This window comes from Oncorhynchus mykiss, chromosome 5 (assembly GCF_013265735.2).
Source record: "Oncorhynchus mykiss isolate Arlee chromosome 5, USDA_OmykA_1.1, whole genome shotgun sequence".
Classification (NCBI taxonomy): domain Eukaryota; kingdom Metazoa; phylum Chordata; class Actinopteri; order Salmoniformes; family Salmonidae; genus Oncorhynchus; species Oncorhynchus mykiss.
Window position 1 is genome coordinate 12,265,174 of NC_048569.1, and position 24,539 is coordinate 12,289,712.

At 41.9% G+C, this 24,539-nt stretch overlaps 2 protein-coding genes across 11 annotated transcripts; both read right to left on the reverse strand.

Moving 5' to 3' along the window:
* Window positions 1-819: 819 nt before the first annotated feature.
* LOC110523212 (F-box/WD repeat-containing protein 2) lies at window positions 820-16,422 on the reverse strand. Of its 9 annotated transcripts, none has more exons than XM_021601709.2 (9): window positions 15,376-16,044; window positions 15,016-15,112; window positions 14,313-14,599; window positions 10,954-11,176; window positions 10,488-10,682; window positions 9,811-9,944; window positions 7,937-8,023; window positions 7,514-7,683; window positions 820-2,533 (listed from the first exon to the last, which is right to left on the reverse strand). In XM_021601709.2, the coding sequence occupies exons 3-9, from the start codon at window positions 14,577-14,579 to the stop codon at window positions 2,221-2,223; spliced, it is 1,389 nt and encodes a 462-aa protein (XP_021457384.1). In that variant the 5' UTR covers window positions 14,580-14,599; window positions 15,016-15,112; window positions 15,376-16,044; the 3' UTR covers window positions 820-2,220. The 9 variants fall into 9 exon arrangements, with proteins under 9 accessions (XP_021457384.1, XP_021457385.1, XP_021457383.1 ...); XM_021601710.2 differs by having other exon boundaries at window positions 15,344-16,044; XM_021601708.2 differs by having other exon boundaries at window positions 15,016-15,128; window positions 15,376-16,043.
* A 2,559-nt stretch (window positions 16,423-18,981) lies between these two features.
* Window positions 18,982-24,153, reverse strand: LOC110523211 (oocyte zinc finger protein XlCOF6). 2 transcript variants are annotated; one of them, XM_021601705.2, is made up of 3 exons: window positions 23,679-24,153; window positions 23,195-23,348; window positions 18,982-21,268 (listed from the first exon to the last, which is right to left on the reverse strand). In XM_021601705.2, exons 1-3 carry the CDS (start codon window positions 23,805-23,807, stop codon window positions 19,500-19,502), a joined length of 2,052 nt encoding a protein of 683 aa, XP_021457380.2. In that variant the 5' UTR covers window positions 23,808-24,153; the 3' UTR covers window positions 18,982-19,499. The 2 variants fall into 2 exon arrangements, with proteins under 2 accessions (XP_021457380.2, XP_021457379.2); XM_021601704.2 differs by having other exon boundaries at window positions 23,189-23,348.
* Between the last annotated feature and the right edge of the window lie 386 nt (window positions 24,154-24,539).

The window sequence follows — 24,539 nt, forward strand, 5'->3', positions numbered from 1 at the left end:
GACAGTGAGAGGACGTTTCTTTTTTTTGCTGAGTTTAGTATTGAAATGGGCATTTAAAAACTGCATGGATTGGGATTAACGCTGAAATTAGTGACTCAGTTCCTCCAAGTACACTGCTGAACCTAATGTCACAATAAGACATGCAGTGCTCTCAGAAAGTATTCATACACCTTGACTTATTCCATATTTTCCTGTTACAGCCAGAATTCAAAATTGATTAAATATATCTACACACAGTAGCCTATAATGTGAAAACATGAACATGTTTTTTTGAATTGTTTGCAAATTTATTGAAAATGAAATCCTGAAATCTCATTTAAATAAGTATTCACACCCCTGAGTCGATACTTTGTAGAAGCACCTTTGGCAGTGAATATAACTGCAAGTCTTTCTGGGTAAGTCTCTAAGAGCTTTCCACACCTGGAATATGCAACATTTATCCATTATTCTATTTAAAATTTCAAGTAGATTTAAGTTAAAACTATCTCGGTCACAACATTGGGTCTTCTTGGTAAGCAACTCAAGTGTATATGGCCTTGTGTTTTAGGTTATTGTGTTTCTGAAAGGTGAATTAATCTCTCAGTACCTGGTGGAAAGCAGACTGAATAAGTTTTCCCTTAGGATTTGGCCTGTGCTTAGCTCTATTCAGTATATTTTTTTATCCTGAGAAACTCCCCAGTCCTTAAAAATGTCAAGCATACTCATAACATGATGCAGCCACCACTATGCTTGAAAATATGTATGGCGGTACTCAGTAATGTGTTGTATTTGTCCCAAACATAACTTTGTATTTGGGAGAAAAAGTGAATTGCTTACCAATTATTTTGCAGAATTTATTTAGTGCCTTGTTGCAAACATGTTGTTTTAGAGTATTTTATTCTGTACATGCTTCCTTATTTCCCCTTCTGTTAATTAGGTTAGTATGGTGTAGTAACTACATTGTTGGTGATCCATCCTCAGTGTTCTATCACAGCCAATCAACTGTGTAATTGTTTTAAAAGTCACCATTGGCCTCATGGTGAAATCCCTGAGCGGTTTCCTTCCTCTCCAGCAACGTGAGTCGGGAAGGATGCCTGTCTCTGTAGTAACTGGGTGCATTGATACACCATCTAAAGTGTCATAACTACACCATGCTCTTAAGGAAATGCAATGTTTTTTTTAAAAACCCTTCTACCAATAGGTCCCTGGTCTTTGTGGTGTAAATGTGAAATTATGTAGGCCGGTGACAAAATATCAATTGAATCCATTTAAAATTCAGGCTGTAACAAAGTGGAATTGTCCACTTTCAAATCACTACACTGTGAAAACTTCTAACCTCAAAGCCTTTAAGAAAAATAACCTAGAACTGAACTTGGTCTATACTTCAATACTGCAATTCACAAAATATATTCAAGTGAATCATGTAGGGTAAATAGTGGTATTAGAAATGCATTATATGCAGTTTGTTATAGTATGAAAGAAAATGTACAGCACAGTCATGTTATTGCAGTGTGCCTGGGAAATGGAATTCTTAATCAGACAGATGGATATTTAAATCAAACGAAAAAGGCACGACTAAATTTCTCAAGTTGACTTTTAAAACAAGCACCACTAAGAAAAGCATTATCCAACAATGGAGTTACACTGAATATCCAACAAACGCTTCACATTGTACAAATCCAATGCACTAAACCACTTTGAAAATGTCAACATGGAACTCTCATGGGGATGGTCAGTCAGTCTATGAAAAACCTAGGACACAGTCATAATGTATTTCATTGTAAAGTAGTACTGTGTTAAGGCAACTCCCCGTCTCTGAGCTGCTTGAAGAACCCTGTCCGAAGTGTAAAGGTCCCAATACATAGTAATACAGGGGAAATATCTACAGCTGTGGAGCCTGACATGACCACTCAGTTTCTCGAGAGTTCCGTCTTCATTCAGCCACCCTCCCCGTCGTCGTATTTCCTTCAAGAGAGAATCCATGGCAAGGTTGGAACTAACACCAACCGCTGCCTTTGCCCTCTGAACTGGGCCTTTCATCCCCTTGTATTCATAGCAGCGTTTCAGTTGGTGAAACCATCTCCAATAGTCTTTCTGAAAGCACGTTGCATGATGTTTGATTATGAGAGCATGTGTCGAGAAAGAAAAGGTAGAAAAAACATTAACACTTTGGTCCATGCATTATCTAACTTGGCTATGGGTTTCAAGTCAGAGCACCCTGTTTACATGGCAGTTGACAACCTAGCCATCGTAGGTTTCACCTCTAGTGGTGTTTTCCTTCCACAGAACCAAGTGAATGCTATGATCGGGCATGCTGGTGGCGAACACGAGGCCAGAGTCATTTCTCCCATCCAGCCCATTGAGCCAGGAGGTGACTCCCGGCAGGAAGCTGGAGCCTCGTTTGGACTTCCTGTAGGCGGGCAGGGGCCAGCGGCCAGTTATTTTTTCTGTCCTCAGATCCATGACATACAGGAAGTCGGTGTCAAAGAGGAGCGAGAATACCTCACCAAAGCTGAGCAGGGAGAGGTTGGCAGGGTCCTGTGTTTTGATGACCCTGGAAAGAAGCACAAGGAGATTCAGTAACTGATTGTTGACAGGTAAAGTTCCGTTGCATTCTATTGCTGGCAGGTAAAGTTCCGTTGCATTCTATTGTTGACAGGTAAAGTTCCGTTGCATTCTATTGCTGGCAGGTAAAGTTCCGTTGCATTCTATTGCTGGCAGGTAAAGTTCCGTTGCATTCTATTGCTGACAGGTAAAGTTCCGTTGCATTCTATTGCTGGCAGGTAAAGTTCCATTGCATTCTATTGTTGGCAGGTAAAGTTCAGTTGCATTCTATATATGAATACCCACACAAGTAATTTTGTTCGCAACCACGGATATTCTCATTGATATACTTATTCTGATTGCAGCGGTCTCTAGTTCTTTGTCTTATTAATAAAACTTGTTCCTGGTTAGTGGCGACTTGCACTGACCTGCTGAGGCCGTCAGCTTCTCGTCAGGTTAAGATTGACATCTATTGGTCATATTTAAAGGGTAAAATGTGTTTACTGCTCCATGAATGGCATTTAAACAAGAGGGAATCAAAATCATTATGTCAAACGCTTAGAGGCCTTTACCACCAGAATATAGCTACATTTGAATAACTACACACACTACAAAATGTATAATACCGCCATACCTGTATGTGTGTGTGTGTGTGGGGGTGCGTGTGCTAGCGCATGTGTGCACATGTACCTGTGTGTCTTTACAGTCCACGCTGATCCATAAGGTGTATTTACCTTTTTCTATTATCTGATTTTACTACTTGCATCAGTTACTTGATGTGGAATAGAGTTCCATGTAGTCATGGCTCTATGTGGTAGTTTGCACCTCCCATGATCTGTTCTGGACTTCGGGATTGTGAATGTCTTGTGGGGTATGCATGGGTGTCTCAGCTGTGTGCTAATAGTTTAAACAGACAGCTCAGTCCATTCCGCTTGTCAACACTGACAAAAACAAGTAGTGATGAAGTTAATCTCTTCCACTTTGAGTCATGAAGGATTGACATGCATGTCAATAATGTTTTCCCTCCATGTACATTTAAGGGCCAGCCGTGCTGCCATGTTCTGAGCCAATTGTAATTTTCCTAAGTCCCTCTTTGTGACACCTGACCACAGTACGAACAGTAGTCCAGGTGCGACAAACTAGGGCCTGTAGGATCTGCCTTGTTGATAGTTAACATAGAGTAGCGCTTTATTATGGACAGACTTCTCCCCAGCTTAACTACTGTTGTATCAATATGTTTTTGGACCATGACAGTTTACAATCCAGGGTTACTCCAAGCAGTTTAGCAACATCAACTTGCACAATTTCCACATTATTCATTACAAGATTTAGTTAATGTTTAAGGTTTAGTGTATGATTTGTTCCAAACACAATGCTTTAAGTTTTGTCAATACTTAGGACCGAATTATTCCTTGCCACCCATTCTGAAACTGCATCTCTTTAAGTGTTGGTCATTTCAGCCGCTGTAGTAGCTGACATATAGTGTTGAGAGTCATCCGCATACATAGTAAAGCCTGTGTCTCAGTGCCAGTGGCATGCCGTTAGTAAAGATTGAAAAAAGTAAGGGGCCTAGACTGCTGCCCTGGGGAATTCCTGATAATACCTGGATTATATTGGAGAGGCTTTCATTAACCTCTCTGAGCACGGAACCCAGTAGCGGGCTGAAATTCCACAACATACGGTGAAAGTTTAATATTACTATTTATGTAGCATTCATGAAAATACAAGTGTCTCACATGTATCGAAAGCCTAGAATCTTGCTAATCCAACTGCGTTGTCAGATTTAAAAAAATATTTACTGTGAAAGAATACAATGCAATTATCTGAGCATAAAGCCCAATAAAAAACAACTATTTCAACCAGCACAGGCGTAACAATCACAAACTGCATTAAAAATAAATCGTTTACCTTTGACGATCTTCGTCTGTTTGCAATTCCAATGCTCATTGTTACACAATGAATTATCTTTTGTTTGATAAAATCCGTTTTAATAGCCTAACACGAAACATTTTGTGAACCGCTTGTGTCGTGAATTTCGTCTCATTCCATGTAAATAACCCACACAGAACTTGACTTTTCCAGTCATGTTTGGTTTCACTGCAATCAACAGGTTTGTTTGTAACACAATCAAACTTGATGGGTCATTTCGCGGGACGTATTGACTGAAAGAAACCGATTTGAAGATAAGTCATGACATCATTGTGCACCAATGATTTGCCCGCTGTTTCGTTGATTGACTGTATTTTAACCCAATGACCACTGATCGTCTTGAAATCTAGCTGGGTAGATCACCAATGAGCTGAGGTAAACGGCAATAGGTCATGTTTATGTGTTGCAAGACCAACCCATGTAGTAAGCTCCAGCGTAAAGAGAGTAATTCGCTATTGAAGTTTCATACCGGAAGGAGAAACACATATTACGCACAGCGTTGTTGTTGTAAAAGCGCAGATTCAGCTGTTTATATATCAATCATTATGGCGACTAAGTCAGGGAAAGCTAAATCTAAGTCTAGATATACAGATGTACACACAATTTTAGAATAAATTGATTGGGAAAGTGAGACAGATTGTTGTAGGACGATTAATTTAGCGATTGTGGAGGAATCGTTTTGGACTGGTAAGTTCTTCTCATGCTAATGCCTTGTTTGAAATTAATAATATAAAATATGTTTTTTTTTATTTTAGAAGCAATATATAAACATGTAATGTCATGAAATGTGAGATGCGTGTGTCTGCCGCCCCACCCCAACCCACATGAAATAGCCTATTTGAGGCTGTTGAGGGGGGGGGCAGGCCCACAATGGCCAAAGTGAAATGGAGACAGTAGATACAGCTGGTCTATCATAATATAATAGAGACAGTAGATCTAGCTGAAATGTCATAACATAAGAGACAGTAGATCTAGCAGGTCATAATAATAATAAATATTTATGAGTACAGGGAACATATCTGTTTATTATACCTGTTGATACAGGGCTCATATGTTAGAATAGTTTAACTGAACATTCTTTCACAGTGACACTGACTCCGAATGGCAGCCCCCAGGGCCAAGGTTTACATCCCCCACTGAAGCTGGTTCATCCAGCTCCTGCCACCAGTGGTGTTCATCTGCCCGAATTTATTTCTGCAGAAATGGATGTGCCTCAGGGCCAAAAGGGCACAGCATGGAGGCGTCGCTGTGTTCTTTGCAAAATTAAGTCCCCCATCACCTGCGCCACATGCTTTACAGCAGAAAGAGACTGCTATGGCCCCTGGGATCAGCAGCACAATATTGTGTAGGGCTTTGGCAAAGTGGGTGGGGTTATATCCTTTCTGTATGGCCCTGTCCAGGACTCTCATCAGATGGGGCCACAGTGTCTCCTGACCCCTCCTGTCTCAGCCTCCAGTATTTATGCTGCAGTAGTTTATGTGTCGGGGGGCTAGGGTCAGTTTGTTATATCTGGAGTACTTCTATCTTATTCGGTGTCCTGTGTGAATTTAAGTATGCTCTCTCTAATTCTCTCTCAGAGGAGGAGGACCTGAGACCTAGCACCATGCGTCAGGACTACCTGGCATGATGACTCCTTGCTGTCACCAGTCCACCTGGCCTTGCTGCTGTTCCAATTTCATATGTTCTGCCTGCGGCTATGGAACCCTAAACTGTTCATATTTACTCGAGGTGCTGTCCTGTTGCATCCTCTACAACTACTGTGATTATTATTATTTGACCCTGCTGGTCATCTATGAATGTTTGAAAATCTCGGCCATGTTCTGTTATAATCTCCACCCGGCACAGCCAGAAGAGGACTGGCCACCCCTCATAGCCTGGTTCCTCTAGGTTTCTTCCTAGGTTTCGGCCTTTCTAGGGAGTTTTTCCTAGCCACCGTACTTCTACACCTGCATTGCTTGCTGTTTGGGGTTTTAGGCTGGGTTTCTGTACAGCACTTTGAGATATTAGCTGATGTACGAAGGGCTATATAAATACATTTGATTTGATAGAGGACTGAGGATCTTCCAAATATTGAAAGTGTGTAAATAGTTACATTATTTTGTAAATGTATATATTTTTTTCTTCATTTTTTCCCCTCCATTTTTTGGGGGGTGTGTTAGAATACCATTTTGGTATTTTGTATATAGTTATTTGTTTCAAAATGTATACCTTCACCAATTTGGCCACTTGTGTGGGACACCTGGATGACTTCATGATAAATATCATGTAGCACATTCATTTTGGATGTTGTCATTCTGAAACTTTGCACAAGTACTGTTGCCCTCTTATGTTTTTCACTGAAATAGTCCCCATCATCCTATCTGAATGTTTGTTTTGTCTTGTTCATTTTAAAGATACAAAAATAAAAAAACGCATGTTTTATTTTCATTGTATTATCTAAACCAGATCTATTGTGTTATATTCTCCTACATTCAATTCACATTTACAAACTTCAGAGTGTTTTCTTCCAAATTGTACCAAGAATATGCATATCCTTGGTTCTGTGCCTGAGCTACAGGCTGTTAGATTTGGGTATGTCTTCAGGCGGAAATTGAAAAAAGTAGGGAGTTAGCTCTAAGAGGTTATTAAAGAACACCCTCTGTGTTCTGTTAGACAGGTAACTCTATTCACAATATAGCAAGGGGTGTAATGCCAGCCGCAGACTATGATCAACAATGTCAAAAGCTGCACTGAAGTCTAACAAAACAGCCCCCCCAATCATTTTAACATCAATTTCTTTCAGCCAATAATTTGTATAAGTGCTGAACTTGTTAAATGTCCTTGCCTATAAGCGTGCTGAAAGTCTGTCAATTTATTTACTGTAAAATAGCCTTGTATCTGGTCAAACACAATTTTTTCCACAAGTTTATTTAGGGTTGGTAACAGGATTATTAGTTGGCTATTTGAGACAGTAAAAAAGCAGACCACGTAAGCGTGTCCGATCATACCTGGCCTGTCTGAACATAGAAGATGAAGCGCTAAGTTCTGTTTATCAGGAAACAAGGCCCCGGACAGTTTTTACCTGAGGATATCGAAGCTGGCAAAGTCCCACTGGTAGACCCCCAGATCCGAGCTACAGACAATGTAGCGGCCATCAAACTGCAGGCGAGGCTGCAGACACACACCGCGGTCCTCTGACACGGACAGAGTCTTCAAGCACTTGCAGTTGATTTCCCTGCCTATAGGCCAAACCTGTGAAATACATAAAAATGAAATAAATAAATATATATATATATATATATATATATATATATATATATATATATATATACACATACATACATACATCTGCAGACATAACGCAGTGCTGTGGTCAAATGGAGCTGAGGGGGGACACTGTGCATCTTAAGTATTACAGTGACAAGACAGCGCACAGGGTCAATCGTTGCGTGAAAGTTGACGAGGCGCTGGATACAAAGAAGCAGAAATGAATGAACCACATTACCTTTATTTCAAATTTATCAGCACTCAACAAGATGTAGTCGCCAGGACAGTGGACCATGGACTCTACTTCACTCTTCTGGAGAATCACCTACACAGGGGAAAGGTTTGAGTCTTCAGACTCAAGTTTGGCTCCATCTAAACTCAGCAAAAAAAAGAAACGTCCCTGCTTTCTACTAACTTTGAAAAACACCAAAAGAAAGATGCCCAGGGTCCCTGCTCATCTGTGTGAACGTGCCTCAGGCATGCTGCAAGGAGGCATGAGGACTGCAGATTTGGCCAGGGCAATAAATTGCAATGTCCGTACTGAGACGCCTAAGTCAGCGCTACAGGGAGACAGGAAGGACAGCTGATTGGTCTGCCACTGCGAGAACACATGTAACACCCGCACAGGATCTGTACATCCGAACATCACACCTGCGGGACAGGTACAGGGGTCAACAACAACTGCCCGAGTTAGACCAGGAACGCACAATCCCTCCATCAGTGCTTAGACTGTCTGCAATAGGCTGAGAGAGGCTGGACTGAGGGCTTGTAGGCCTGTTGTAAGACAGGTCCTCACCAGACATCACCGGCAACAACGTCACCTATGGGCACAAACCCACTGTCGCTGGACCAGACAGGACTGGCAAAAAGTGTTCTTCACTGACGAGTTGCGGTTGTGTCTCACCAGGGGTGATGGTCAGATGGCCTGTACTCTGGAACGGGATCGATTTGGAGGTGGAGGGTCCGTCATTGTCTGGTGCGGTGTGTCACAGCATCATCGGACTGAGCTTGTTGTCATTGCAGGCAATCTCAACACTGTGCGTTACAGGGAATACATCCTCCTCCCTCATGTGGTACCCTTCCTGCAGGCTCATCCCGACATGACCCTCCAGCATGACAATGCCACCAGCCATACTGCTCGTTCTGTGCATGATTTCCTGCAAGACAGGAATGTCAGTGTTCTGCCATGGCCAGCGAAGAGCCCGGATCTCAATCCCATTGAGCATGTCTGGGACCTGTTGGATCGGAGGTTGAGAGCTAGGGCCGTTTCCGCCAGAAATGTCCAGGAACTTGCAGGTGCCTTGATGGAAAAGTTGGGTAACATCTCACAGCAAGAACTGGCCAATCTGGTGAAGTCCATGAGGAGGAAATGCACTGCAGTACTTAATCAGTTGTTGAATCGTATGTTCATAGAAATATTTACACAAGTTTGCTGAAAATATACAGTTGACAGTGAGGGGAAGTTTTTTGCTGTGTTTAGTATTCCTATTGAACAGCTTAGTATGCTTAGTATTCCTATTGGGCAGCTTAGTATGGATCCTTCATCTAGAATTCCCATTGAACACTGGGCAGCGTAGTAGTATGGATCCTTCATCAAGAATTCCCATTGAACACTGGGCAGCGTAGTAGTATGGATCCTTCATCTAGACTTCCCATTGAACACTGGGCAGCGTAGTAGTATGGATCCTTCATCTAGAATTCCCATTGAACACTGGGCAACTTAGTATGGATCCTTAATCTAGAATTCCCATTGAACACTGGGCAGCTTGCCATTTTTAGACAATTTACCAGCAGAAAAAGCAGTGTGTGCTAGACAGGAATGCAACACTGTGCAAACTTCTCCATTCATTTTGCGGTCATTTGCACAAGACAATGTGCACGTTTGAGATTGCAATCAGGACTACGTACAACGTACCCAATTAGTGATCTACAAATCACCTTGTATCCAAAAGTTGCTACTTATCAGGTGATCAAGACTTGTAATTCTGCACTATTCTGCCCCAGGACCTCAACGGATCCCCACAAACATGTAGATATAACGTTCTGATTCAAAACAATCTGCAGTTGAGCAGCAATCATGAACGTAATTCAGGACATATTGGTAGAGTTTACCTTGGTGACCCACTCAGTGTGTCCCGTCAGGGTGTTGAGGCAGGCGCCTGCCGACAGCGCCCACACCTTCACAGAGAAGTCGGCCGAGCCACTCACCAGTGTGTCCAGATCATCATTGTAGTCCACGCTAAACACTGACCGAGCCAAGGAGAGAGACCTGGCATTAGTACACCAATCCAAAGGGCTATGCAACATAATTCATATACTTAGAAGTTATTTTCTCCATGTAACATAAGAAATATAAGGATTGATATGTGAAGAAACATTTGATGCTAGAATACTGAAAATAGACTTGACAATTTCTCTGCAACAGAGGCTACTTGGAGTGGCAGCTCATGCATAAAATCAGTTTATATTTGCCTGTCAATCAAAACCCCACAGATCAGCAGAGGTCAGCTGTCTCTAGGAACCACCAGGCATAATATAAAGGTATGGGAGAAAGACTGCAATACTACAATGCCCACAACACACACCTTTTATCAGAAAACCTCAGAATTAAATATTTCTTCACAAGTTGGCTCATATGGACACATTTTGTAAAAAAAACAAAGCTTGTTCATTATGCCACTATTGTGGAATATCCCTTCATGTCAGGAATTGGACACAGTACGCATGATCTGCAAAACACCTCAAGTCAGCAAATGGGAAGGTTCGAGACGACCCAGGGGTCCCCTGACCTGCACCCGTGTGCCCACGGAACTGCTGGATCTTGGCCCCCGTGCTCCACTCCCAACAGGCAATGGTGTTGTCAAAGGAACCAGTCACCAGCTTCTGCTCATCAAACTTCACCGTGGCGCAGGTGTGCGTCTGAATGCCGTAGATGCACTGCCCGGTGCGTACGTCCCACAGTTTGGCAGAAAGGTCATCAGAGCCTTCAAAATAATTTGTGAATTTTACAATAAGGAATTACAGAGTGTAACAGCAACATCATTTTAACAGACTACAAAAGATCACTAGCAAACTAGCGATTGTTATAGATATTCCATTTTGCACAACAGAAAAACACTTAGCACTCACAGCTGCTTACACCCAAACCTTAAATTCAACCCAGAAAGCCAAAGAGGACAAAATTAAGAGGCCGTCCAGTCAACATAATGGCAGAAGTATACTACACCCCAAAATGACCATAAGCCTATAACCCACCTGTGCAGAGAAGGCCGTCCTTGTAGTAGAGGGCGTAGACACGGGCACTGTGCCCGATGAGCGACGACGTCTCAAATGCCTCCTGGTTCTTCAGCTGCATCATGCGCAGCTTGGCCTTGAGGTAGACACCCTTCCAGTGGGACGCATCCTGGATGGAGTCGTCGATGCGCCAGCCCAGGTCCCGACACACGCCCTGCCACACCTCCGTGCACGCGCTGATCACCTGAAAGGATGTCACAGTTCAACCGAAACCACAGAGGACAAAGAAACCCAGATATAACAGACACAAATCTTAGGGGGAAAGGTACAAAATGTGAAGAGCCAATATCAAAGTGAACATCAGTAACGGGGTAAAAATATCAGTGTCACGTGTGGGAGACCTTGGCCTTATTCAATTGCTTGCACACAAGCTTGTAACAAAATACCCCTTTCATACATCATGGTGTGGTAATGAAACCACTGGTCTGGTTAGGCCTTAGGGCTGTGAGGAAACCAGTATCGCAATATTTTTTCCACTGGAAAAATTTTAACACAAAGCAGACCAAACTCTGTTGTTTAAAAGCCTGCTGTATGACAAATAGTGTGTGCTATAGCATGGAAAATAATGTGAATCAATGTGAATCTGGATGACAACTTGATGTGCATCCAACATGAAGTTGGTTTTCCTAAAGAAGTTATATCTGCTCCATGTCTTGCTTCCTTGCCACGATACTAATGAGAAGGGCGATACTGGTATGGTCCCGCTCAGTGCTTAATTTGAGACGGATCCTGCCAGAACAGAATCAGGCACCTCTCCGTGTTGGACTGTTTTGTTCCGGAACCTATTTGGCCGGATCCTGTACCTCTTTTGGCATGAAAAAATAATTCACTTTTTTCAATGTAAAAATCATAATAAAAGCAACCAAAGTTCATTAGAGTTGAGTTGCCTCTTCATTAATTCTCCTTCCCCCCACAAAAAAAGTAAAGTAGATTTTCAGCCCGGGCCTAATATTCTATGAGTTCGGGTTGGGCCGTACTGGGTTTATGGTTTGCACAACATTGTAACCTGTTTGAGACAAACGCAGGCCGTGACTGTGTGAGAAGCGCACTAGTATCTCAGATAACGAGAATTAGATTAACTTTCTATGATCTCTCTCGCTCTGCTCTGATAGACATGAGCCTGCAACTCATCTCTCCAGCGTTGCACTTCACCACTTATTTCCTTATAAAAGCATAGACGTGCGAAGGGTTCTGAAGAAAGTGCCGCACCGCTGATACATTTGCCAAAATTATAAAATTACTGCTGTCTGTTAATGAATTCACCCCTTTTTTTCTTCTTTTTTTTTTAAACCTTGGTGTAGCCCAATAATAAGGAATAGCCTACAGTCGGGAACGCACGGCAAATCTGTCTGAAATAACAATGCAGACAAAACAGGCCTTTTGCAATATTTCAAATACAATCGAGGGTAAACACAGGTTGGAAAGCAAATGGCTTTCCAATGGTATAGTAGGCTATTCGGAGTTATTTCATTAACAGACAGCAGTAATTCTACAATTTTAGCAAATGTATTTCAATTTATCAGGGGTGCTGCACTTCCTTCAGAACCATTCGCGCTTCTGTAAGGAAATAAATGAAGTGCAACGCTGGAGAGATGAGTTGCAGGCTCAACTATCAACAGAGGGGGAGAGATCATAGAACATTTAGCTAATTCTAGTTATATGAGAGATACTGGTGATCTTCTCACACAGCCAAGCGTTGGTCTCAAACTGGTTACTATGTTGCCCGAACAATAAACTCATGCCGGCCCAACCCGGATCAACTCTTAGAATATTAGGCCCGGGCTGAAAATACATCTATTTTTTTTACCCCTTTTTCCTCCCCAATTTCATGGTATCCAATTGTTTTAGTAGCTACTATCTTGTCTCATCGCTACAACTCCCGTACGGGCTCGGGAGAGACGAAGGTTGAAAGTCATGCGTCCTCTGATACACAACCCAACCAGCCGTACTGCTTCTTAACAAAGCGCCATCCAACCCGGAAGCCAGCCGCACCAATGTGTCGGAGGAAACACCTGGCAACCTTGGTTAGCGTGTACTGCGCCCGGATCGCCACAGGAGTCGCTGGTGCGCGATGAGACAAGCATTTCCCTACCGGCCAAACCCTCCCTAACCCGGACGACGCTAGACCAATTGTGCGTAGCCCCATGGACCTCCCGGTCGCGGCCGGTTACGACAGAGCCTGGGGTCTCTGGTGGCACAACTGGCGCTGCAGTACAGCGCCCTTAACCACTGCGCCACCCGGGAGGCCCTGAGCTGAAAATACTTTAACAATGTTTTTGTTTTTTTATGAAAGGCCACATTTTCCCAAGACCCTAGGCTACTAAAAATGTTCCCCATGTGTTCAACTTATTTAAGTGCCTCCACTCTACTGCTCTGTCACTACGCAAATGCCTTGATATTTTATGTAAAAAGGTGTTCCGGTACCTCAGAACTCCCCAGATCACCCACCACTCGCATTCACTTTTTGTTTTAGCACCTCCTGATTTACAAATGAACCACTGGTCCTGCTCCTATTATACATCCACCAATAGCTGCTAGAACAACACCGGAAAGTTGAAAGTGAACAGAAAATAACCGAGCCAGCTCAGTACGGTTCAGCACATAGCCCTTGATCACTGTTCCATTACACATAAAAGTCAATGGACGAAGGAGTCTTCTGTAGGGGGGAGGTTTTGTGAAGAGGGGGGAGGTTTTGTGAAGAGCGTGGCGGTTTACTGAACATTAACATATTATTGCTTGTGGTACGGTTTTGGAAAAATAAAGACCTTATCTTTAATATCGTTGAGAAAACATTGTCAAATAACAAAAAGGTTCAATTGAAACACCTTTATAGGGTTCCCACACAGACTAATTTGTCCATGTTACTGCGCTTGTTTTAAGAAAACAGACTGAAGACAATGAAATACCTGTGCTAATTAGCTATCGCCGTCTCCGAACACCTGAGAGTAAATGGAAGAAAGATGTCAAACGTGTTTTCAATTAAAAATACTGTTGGATGCAACTGTATGAAAACAGTTTAGAGTAAGTGTGTATTTTGCATTTGTGAAATTATTTAGTGATATGAATGTAGAGGGATTTATATATCTAGAACCATGCCGCAATTGAGAACAGATTCACATTTAGCTGAAGTATTTGGCTGTTTTAGGTTCAAGAGCCAATTCGCCCATTAAACTGAACATGTAAAGTCGTTGGACTAAAGACTAACGTTAGGCTCCTATAGTCCAATATTAGGCTAGACAGCACCATGGTGTGAAAAGAATATAACTTGGTTCTATCTACTGCTTAAACACCAGGGAGCCAACAGAGCGAGAGAGCCTGACCTTGTTCCACTGCTTGCACACCAGGCAGCAGGTAAGCAGGGTCTGCGGGTCCAGCCACCGCAACAGGTAGAAAGTGAGCTCCAGGGGCAACAGGCGCAGGAAGTCCCTCTTAAGCAACGCCTCCAGCCCATTGGACAGGTGCCGGAGCTGGACAGCATTACTCAGCGAGATGAGCTGGTCCAGGGACTGGTTGCGCTGCTGGTCACTAAGCGAGAGGAAAGAGGCGGAGACTGACTCCAGCCACCCCTCAAAGACCGCCTTCTCCATGGGCACATGAGAACGTCGACCTGCAGTTTCAGGGTTGAGTAATGATAATTAACATTATCTACTTAAAATCACCTTTGCCAGTCCGGAACACTACCAGTAAACGTCTACTTCAAATAATTTACTTAAGCCTAGTTTGATCAATGTTTACGACGAAATTAGTTATTAGTTAACGTTAGATACAATATTGCTTTTGTTGTATTGAGTAGATAAACTACTGTTAAGTAAAGTTATCTAGCTAGTTAGCTATTACTTTAAACGGGCAACGGTAAAAATTCAAGGAATGTAACAAGCTAGCTATGCAGATAACGTTACCTAGTTAACGTTAGTGTACAAAGTTAGCCAAGTTGCTAAATACCTTACCACTGAAACTAACTTAAGTGGTATATACACCTTGCTAGTTGGTAAATAGTACAATACAAAAGCTAGCAAAACGTACCATTTCCCGTAGAACCCGTATCGGTGAGAGGTATTATGCTAGCTCACAAGCTAGCTAGCCAATGCGGACAGGAAAAACTTATTCTTGGCCTGTCATTCTACAAAACAAAAACTCTTACAAGAGAACACTTAGTCAGAAAATTTAATTTAGCAAATGTCAACTCGTTAGTTTATAAGCTGAAAACAAAAACGTTAGCTTTACTGGCTAGCTGCATTACGTTAGCTAGCTGGACTGAGGGAACCTGCTTATTTCCGAAGAATGTAAATTAAAATGTTAGGTAATGCTAAGCATTACACCCACAAAGACCTTGCATAGATATAATTCTTACCTAAACGTAGATTAATACTTTTACAACGTTACCTAGTCAGGTCCAATCTAGCTTGATACATCCCTCTTTTTGCAAACTACTATTTCTGTAAACCTCTTTCCGGCTACTTGGCTATGTTGTTCCGGGTCAATCTCTTTCACCTTTGTCGAAATGTTAAAACTTCACTAAGATGGTGAATAAATTGCTAGTGCTATTCGGAATCCTTGGGACGTCCTTACCATTGGGACGTATGGCAATGACCGTGGATAAATGACAATATCAAAGAAATAACAGTATTTATATTGAAGCAATTTCTGTCTCCAATAGAAATCCCCGATCACACCTGTAGGCGATGTCATGGCTAGCTTAAAACTCATGATCAGAAACACAACATTATCCATCGTCTCGTGCTGAACTGCGCATGTGCAGGGTCTCAAATCAAATGCACTCCTTTGATATGAAAAATATGTTCAACTACTTAATTTTGGGCTGGGTCTTTAGATTGAGTAAATTAACTTGTAATGAAGAACGTTCTGTCATTGACTACTCAAACCCCGGCCTGGTCTTTTCGCAAGCGTTCCCGCGATGTTGCGCCTCAGTTTGAAAACTGACGACAGTTCACGCAGGCCTTAACCGGGTGGTATTGAAGACTCCCTTTCTCTGTGGTCAAACTTTGCCGCACGAGGGCGATGCGCGCAAGTTGGTGGCAGAACACGAACGAGTTCTACAGAACGCAAGCAAAAAAAAAAGCCTCTATTTACCTTTTGCTTACGAGTGCATTTCATAATACTTTTGGATTGTAATTTTAAAGCCCGTATGAAAGCTTAATGTGTCACTATCGTAAACCAACTGCATTATAAACACTTCAACCAGTAAAATGGTTATTTGGTTAGCTGTTGCTACAGACTGTCAACGAGTGTAAGCAACTGATGCACCCAAAATAGTTATTTAGCAAAGATCACAACCAAATATAATCTTAGCAACTGGTCAAGCAACAATCAAAACATTGTAAGTATGAGAACCCAAAACATTATGTTTAGAAGTATTAACGTAAATCTAGGCTACAGATGTCTTACTGCAGCCAAGTCGCACGCATCTGTGCATGATTTAAGGATGTCTTGTACTGGAAAGAGGTCACAAGAGGTCACAAGGGGTGGGTCTCCCATAGACACCAATACAGCTGGGTATGGTCTTAGTTAATTGACTCTCATTTAAAACATTTGAACTAACAAGGGAGAAGGCACCCACCTGAACAGCATCAACTCACAAAGAAGATTAATGGAGGATCTCAATAAAGTAATCGCATACTGACATGAACAAGATGTTCAACTAAACCGAAAAGTATTGTTTTATTTAAAAAGTTGCTTAACTTTAATCCACAATTATCCACTCTTGTGCTGCTAATAACTGAAAAAAAATAATTGAACCAGGGAAAAACTAGAAGGACGAAAATGCAGCAAGTCTAATTATGAAGAGAATAAAAGTGTAGTTTCTACCCTCTATGATAGGGTCAACAGCTGATCATTGGAAGGTTTAGTTCTGCTTACTATGTATTTTTACACTTCAGCCAAATGGCTATTAACATATGATAAATCCAATGTTAACTGGTTTATCATGACAATTATTATTTATTTTTTTACAATTCCCCCTGGATTCCCAAGTTGGTAAGAACACTACATTGCCTAAAGTATGTGGTCAACCCTTCAAATTAGTGGAGTTGACTATTTCAGCCACAGCTGTTACTGACAGGTGAATACAAATGAAATTAAAAAGAGTACAGCCATGCAATCTCCATAAACAAACATTGGCCTTACTGAAGAGCTCAGTGACTCAATGTGGCACCGTCATAGGAAAGGCCCTTTCCTGTTTCAGCATGACAATGCAAGGTCCATACAGAAATGGTTTGTCAAGATTGGTGTGGAAGAACTTGACTGACCTGCACAGAGCCTTGACCTCAACCCCATCGAGCACCTTTGGGATGAATTGGAATGCCGACTGCAAGCCAGGCCTAATTGACCAACATCAGTGCCCGACCTCACTAATGCTCGTGATTGAATGGAAGCAAGTCCCTGCAGCAATGTTCCAAAGTCTAGTGGAAAGCCTTCCCAGAAGAGTGGAGACTGTTATAGCAGCAACGGGGGGGGGGGGGGGCCAACTCCATATTAATGCCCATGATTTTGGAATGAGATGTTTGACAAGCAGGTGTCCACATATACTTTTGGCAATGTCGTGTCTGGCTGACCAATTTAACTTCACTAAACACAAAATACTACTTATTACAAAAGACTGGTGGTGCCACTGATAGTGAGGAAAGTACAAACCTGACAAAAAGAGCTACCTACCGGTGTGTTTTAATGCCACGATACGTAACAATGTGTAAAGGCAACCTTATTAGGAAGGTTGCAAGTTCAAACCCCCGAGCTGACAAGGTACAATCTGTCGTTCTGCCCCTGAACAGGCAGTTGGCCTAGGAACAGTGGGTTGTCATTGAAAGTAAGAATTTGTTCTTAACTGACTTGCCTAGTTAAATAAAGGTCAAATTATCTAGCCCACCGTGCAACATATTTACAGACCTGTGTCTGCCTGTTTCGCTATGCTTTTCCCACTTCGGGGGAATATCCGTGGTTGGTGGACCATTCTGATAAAGAATGCGTCGTTTGCTATGGTAGATTCACTCAGGCAGGATGAAAACGACTACGTCGACCATGATCCTTTGCTAGTTACGGTTAATTCCACCATGAACCGTAGCAAAATTATTATTTTTTCAGCCGGTGCCCTTCAGCCCCAATAGTGTATTTCATATTCAAATACTTCCGGCTTCATGCTCCATCAGGAGTTATCCATAGAAGTACGTGACTGACGTCAGCGCTATCACCATCTACTGGTTTTAACGTCTATGATATTGACAGGCTGATTAGCTAGGACAAAAAGGTGTCAAAGACTGATTTGAACACAATTGTTAGATACTACCACCCCATTCTTAAATTCAACAAACTTTGCGTGTAAATCTGTCACACCATTTTGTCCTAGCTAATCAGCCTGTCAATATCATAGACATTAAAACCAGGAGATTGTGACTGACGTCAGCGCTATCACCTACTCTTATGGAAAACTCCTGATGGCGCATGAAGCATGTGAAATGCACTATTGGGGCTAAAGGGCACCGGCAAATTTTTATATATATATATATATATATATATATATATATATATATATATATATATATATATATATATATTACACACACACTCCTTTTTTTTTTTTTTTTTAATCGCTACGGTTCATGGTGGAATTGTCCGTCATTATTCCAGATATAGGTTCGGACGTAGGAAGAGTCGCCAAACAGGTACCAGTCGACAAATAACTCAGAACTCTGACCTACTTATAATACCTCACCACTCAGTCAGGAGAAATTATATACTCACTGCAGTGGAGGCTGGTGGGCAGAGCTATAGGAGGAAGGGCTCATTGTAATGGCTGGAATGGAATAAATGGACAGCTGTCAAACAAACATATGGAAACCTCGACTCTATTCAATTTATTTCATCCCAGCCATTACAATGAGCCCGTTCTCCTACAGCTCCTTCCACCAGCCTCTACTGCACCATCACCTGAATAGGTGTCACCAAGCTGTCCTGTCTGATACACAAACTGCAAAGTTCTGATATTTGTATGTGTTTTAATAATCTTTACACAATAGAAAAAAATATATTAAACAGACAATTCAAACTGTCAGAAATAATGGGCTCATGAACATAAACCCTGGATCTCCAAGCATTACCGCAGGCACACACCTCAATTCCTAAACAGCTAACCTTAATTCCTAAAAATTCTGTCAATCAAAAAAAAATCAAAGATAAGCTTTGTAGTTTAGCTGAACAGAAATAAAACAAGTCAAATAGGCTCTCCCCAATGTGAGCATGCCTCAAAGTAAGAGCAAACTAGGATGAGGCAATAGGGGCACTGGGTTGTGAGGAGCAAATTTACTTGTGCCTGGGTTGTGAAATGTAATATGACAGCTGTGGCATTCCAGAAACACACCCCAGAACTTTTCACCCTGCTGAATACATCCCTGTTGTTCCTGATGTCTGAAAGCAGGAAGTTGCCCCACTGTGAATGATAGAGATTATATCACTGAGTCGACATCACAGCAGCATAAAGGCAAGCACTCCTGCCTCTACCGCATTTCTCCCTTTCTACTTCTGAAAGTGCGGTCTGAAGATTTGTTCGACTGATCGTGTGTCACTGCCACACCATTACAGCTATGGTTTTTGTAGTGTCTTATGTCAGAAAAGCCCTTTCCACATCTCTTGCAATAATAAGGCCTAACTCCAGTGTGGACTTGCATGTGGGCTTTGACGTTGTTGGCTTGGCCAAAACCTCTCCCGCAAACGTCACATTTGAATGGCTTCTCTCCCGTGTGGACTCGCTCATGCCTTTTCAGATTGGTGTTGACTGCAAATGTCTTGTCACAATAACTGCATTTGAAGGGCTTTTCACCTGTATGGGTTCGCTCATGTCCTTCTAGAGCTTGCCTAAGAACAAATTTCTTTTCACAGTATTTACAAGCGTAAGGCTTCACTCCACTGTGAAGTCTCATGTGATAGTCAAAAGTATGTTTATAGGCAAAGGTCTTTCCGCAAATGGAACAAGAGTATTGCTTTTGTCCCGTGTGAATTCGTTGATGGTTTTTCAGAGTTAGCATGGAGCTGAAGCCGTTTAAACATATGTCACAACTAAATGGCTTTGTTGAGGTTCCCGCTCTCCTGGCGGTTCTCGTTCTCTCTTTTCTCTCTCGTTCTTTCTGCTTCTCTCCTTCAGCTGTGTGCCATTTTAGATGGTGTCGCCTCATTAGAAAATTGTACATAAAAGTCTTCCCACATAGGTCACACATAAATGGTTTGGTTGCCCCATGACGATGCATGTGAGCTTTTAAGAGGGTGGACTGAAGGTAGCTTTTCCCACACACTTTACATTTGTATGGTCTCTCCCCTGTGTGAAGCACTTGGTGTCTCACAAGGTTTCCTTTATGGCCGAAAGCAGCTCCACATGTCTCACATGTAAATGGCTTCTGCCCTGTATGGATTACCTTGTGCTTTTCAAGGCTGGATTTAGTTATAAAGCGCTTACCACACTCTGAGCATGAATGTGGACGTTCACCTGTATGTGTTCGCATATGATAACTCAGGCCACCACTCTGTGTGTAACTCTTCCCACACACAGCACAGCTGTATGGTTTTTCACCGGTGTGGATTCTCTCGTGCTCAATAAGCAGTTTCCTTTTTGTAAAACCCTTTCCACAAGTCAGGCACTTGAACGGTCTCTCCACTGCATGAACAAGCTGATGTCGTTTCAGATCTTTTTTGGTAAAGAATGTATTTCCACAGATTTTGCAACTGAGCGTTTTTTCTCTGTGACGCAACATGTGATGTTCGAGCTGCTTAGACATTGTGAAAGTTTTGCCACACTGACCACAAGCGAATGGCCTCTCTCCTGTGTGAATTAGCTTGTGACGTACCAGCAAGCGATTCCGACTGAAGGTCTTGTCACAATCATCACACTTGAATGGTTTTGTGTGAGTTAGCGTGTGAGATTCCAGTGACCCTTCCCTGCTGAAGGTCTTTTCACAAACATCACACTTGAAGGGTCTTGTGTGAGTTAGCTTGTGTTGTATCAGCCGTTTGTTCTGGCTGAAGGTCTTCTCACAAATATCACACTTGAAGCGTTTGGTTTCTTTGGATCGTGTCCCTTTAGTAGTATTGCTGTTTTTCTGGCTTTCATGGCAGTCTCTCTCATTGCCCTCAGGCAGAGCAGCTCTCATATGCTCAACGTTGGAATCAGTGTCTCTTGGGGAGAGGTCTGTATTCAGTCCATCTGTGTCTCCCAGAGAGGAGTCATTCTCCAATGAAGATGTCTCTGTGGGTTTACTGCAAAAATTTGCAGGACCTAAAGATGAAAGGAATATGAGTAATATACATATTAGCCTATAGATCTCCTGAATGTGTAGCATGAGGCATCTTGATGTACAAATAAACCAGCTGAACAGGACACTTGTCTAATTTAGTTAGTCAAATAAGTCTCCCAATATATGGCAATTAGGGTTGGGCGATATTAGAATCGTATCAGATATCGAAGATGATTGACAGCCATCGTTGATGGCGACGCCATTGTGATATGACAGACAATGTATAGCCTATTTCAACTTGACTGGCACCACGCAGTAATGAGCTGACCGGGTAGCCCACAGCAGGACCATCCCAAGTAGCCTATGATTTTGCTATAGACTGCATAACATATTTCAATAAATGTTATAAACAATTTACAGAATGCAAGAGAATGTAGACATAGCGCTGCTTTGATTAAATCTTAGCTAACGGGCCAGTAAAAAAATTTTTTTTTCCCATCTCAATGTCAGATGATCTGGGCCACGTAGCCTAATCCTATTACATTTGTATTTATTTTATTGCGGACACTCGTGTCCAATTATTTTAAAAGCCAAATTTTATATTTTCTGTACATATATGAATAGGACTTCAGTTGTTATGCATGCTGGCTTTCTCTCACTGCACTACTTCATGATCAAACCATGAATTTATCTAACGGTCTTCTAGGCTCTCAAAGTTAAGTCGTTTTTGAATAACCCAAAAACATGATAGGCCTACGGTAATAATGAGAGCGGCAGAACAAACAATAGGAAAATAGATACATCTTACAATAGTTTGAACAAACCTTACAGTTGAGCAAAGCTTAGTCTACTATAAAAGAAACACATGCATCCCCCTCCTTGCGATTGGGAACCAAATGCCAAATCCTACTAATTAAAATAGCCTATCAAAAGCTATGCAGAGTATTTCCCAAATAATCTATTATTTTATGTCCTAAAGTATCAGCTTTCAAATGGGAACTTAAGGTCAGTCTATATGAGACTCTTTATTACAGCTTTATTTTGAAAGACAAATATTAGGGGCAAGAAGTGAAATTGAGCAAACAATATCAAAATGTAAAAATGTAAATGAGAAGTCAAAAGAACTTACATAAAAATGACATATAAATTGTGTAGTGTAGGCCCTTTTCAATGATAGTAGGAGTATAGAAGCCTAGGCATAATAAGAGAGGAAGATTGTGCAAAAATGTGACTCATTGAATGATTATCCCATTCTGGGGACAGCAGAGTTGCAGCAGGGCTCTGATTCAGAGTGGTTGTGTTAAATGTGGAAGACACATTTCAGTTGAATGCATTCATTTGTACAATTGATTAGGTATTCACCTTTCCCCCTTGGTGATTTAAAAGGCCCTATATGGTCAATCCGTTATCTGTATTGATGTGCAGCATTTACGGTGATATGGCCTCTGCAGAAGCCAGGGCATTCATACTTCTTGCTCTTCCCCAGCGCAGAGCTGTTGTGAAGGAAGTTGTCAAGGAAGTGAGTTTGTGTTTATACAGGACCTCCCGCCTTCACCTACTGTCAACCGGAGCCCCCCGAAATTTACAAAACATTACAGGCGCACAGCGATGTGGTACAGAGCTCATCTGGCCGCTGCGTGCCCCCGGGGGATTCGAAATTACGTCCCACCGTCCTCCGACCACATTTCGTATCAAGCATAAATTTCATCTTACAACACTTCACAATATGCACAGCCAGCGAGGGCTCATCCTTGACTGTCACTTGCATTACCGCGCGCACACACGTTTTACGTGCAACAGCTCCAACAGAGAGGAATAGGTTACTAAAAAAGATTAGTCTACAAAATATATTTAGTCATGATTCATGTTTTATGGGTACTTCATCACGATAAGACAAAGGTTGACATCGCCCAACCCTAATGGCAACATACATTTTTACATGAGCGTCAAAATAAGCATACTTTTACCAGGCTGTGTATCGTTTTCAAACAACTGGGTCATCTGCTCGACCTTAGTCTTCAGTTTCACGTTCTCATTTTGTAAACTCGAGGAAGCCACTAGGAATAGTTGGCAGATTTTACGAATAGCCTCTCCCGTCACCAGATTCATAATAGTGCAAAGCTGTGTAAAGAATAGGGGGGGGGGGACACGTTACCTAAGTAGCCAGCTTTCCATACGTGCTACAGCAAAGATGTGAAACCAATAAGTAAGCAAGCTAACTTGCTACGTTAGCTAGCTTGATAAGCAAATTGCATGAAGCTAACGTGGCTAGCTTACTTTGCCAATTACATTACAGATGACATTTTTGTGGTTAAATACCAACGTTTGATAAACTATCTATCTACTAGACAACGTATTGCAGCTAACGTTAGTTATCAGTAAATGTTGGTGCAACTTTAGTTAACGTTAAGTTGTGCAACTCCGTAACGTCATTAGTCACGCTGTACTCACCTCTCTCTCCGGATTGTACGAGTTTGGCACGACGCGCAAAAATGGACTAATTTCTGTAATTACCGTCTCGACGACAATGGCCATAATCGATGTTGTTTCTGACTGAAACATATTGTAAGCTGTAGCCATTTTGCCCTCAGACTCATTCGCATAGAATAAGAACCAAGCTAACTATATACTGTAGCTACCTAGCATGCTGCCAGCAATGTGAAGCTAGTGGTCTTGTCTCCGCCCTAACAGGGTTGTTGTCCCAAAGGCGGGAAGGAAGGGGTTTGTCTAGAAGGGATACAGCTTCGGTCAAAATTGACTTTGCGTAGCAGGTTAGAACGTACACAGCAGATAAAGATAATTAGGTTAGGATTAGCTAAAATTCACATAACAAAAATGTGACGTTAAATTACTGTATCCATTCTAGACAAGACCGGAAGGCATGTGTCCTTGCATGCCGCCACCAACTGTGTGAGCTGTGTCCGCCTACTGTTCTGGAGTGTGAATTCATTTCACTTTGTGACAGAAAGGGGATAGGGAACAGGGAATAAACATTTGTAAAAATCATTTGGGGGGTGCTTTTTATTTGTCCGGTTTTTATGTGTATGTGAATAACTCAGGTCGGAAAGTTTGGTAAAGTTCAAGCATAATCCTTTACTCAGGTATAACATGTTACAGGTCACAACGTCCCAATCAAATCAAATGGTATTTGTCACATACACGTGTTTAGCAGATGTTAATGCGAGTGTAGTGACATGCTTGTGCTTCTAGTTTCGACCATGCAGTAGTATCTAACAAGTAATCTAACCTAACAATTTCACAGCAACTACCCTATACACACAAGTGTAAAGGAATTAATAAGAATATGTACAT

Coding starts and splice junctions, on each gene's coding strand:
- LOC110523212 (XM_036976804.1), bottom strand. CDS start 14,579: ATGGAGAAGGCGGTCTTTGAGGGGTGGCTGGAGTCAGTCTCCGCCTCT. Junction 8,024..9,810: donor ACACTGAGTGGGTCACCAAG/GTAAACTCTACC, acceptor TCCCCTGTGTAG/GTGATTCTCCAGAAGAGTGA. Junction 7,684..7,936: donor CTGATAAATTTGAAATAAAG/GTAATGTGGTTC, acceptor TGTATTTCACAG/GTTTGGCCTATAGGCAGGGA.
- LOC110523211 (XM_021601704.2), bottom strand. CDS start 23,807: ATGGCTACAGCTTACAATATGTTTCAGTCAGAAACAACATCGATTATG. Junction 23,349..23,678: donor CGTACAATCCGGAGAGAGAG/GTGAGTACAGCG, acceptor TTCTTTACACAG/CTTTGCACTATTATGAATCT. Junction 21,269..23,188: donor CGATACACAGCCTGGTAAAA/GTATGCTTATTT, acceptor TTTCATCTTTAG/GTCCTGCAAATTTTTGCAGT.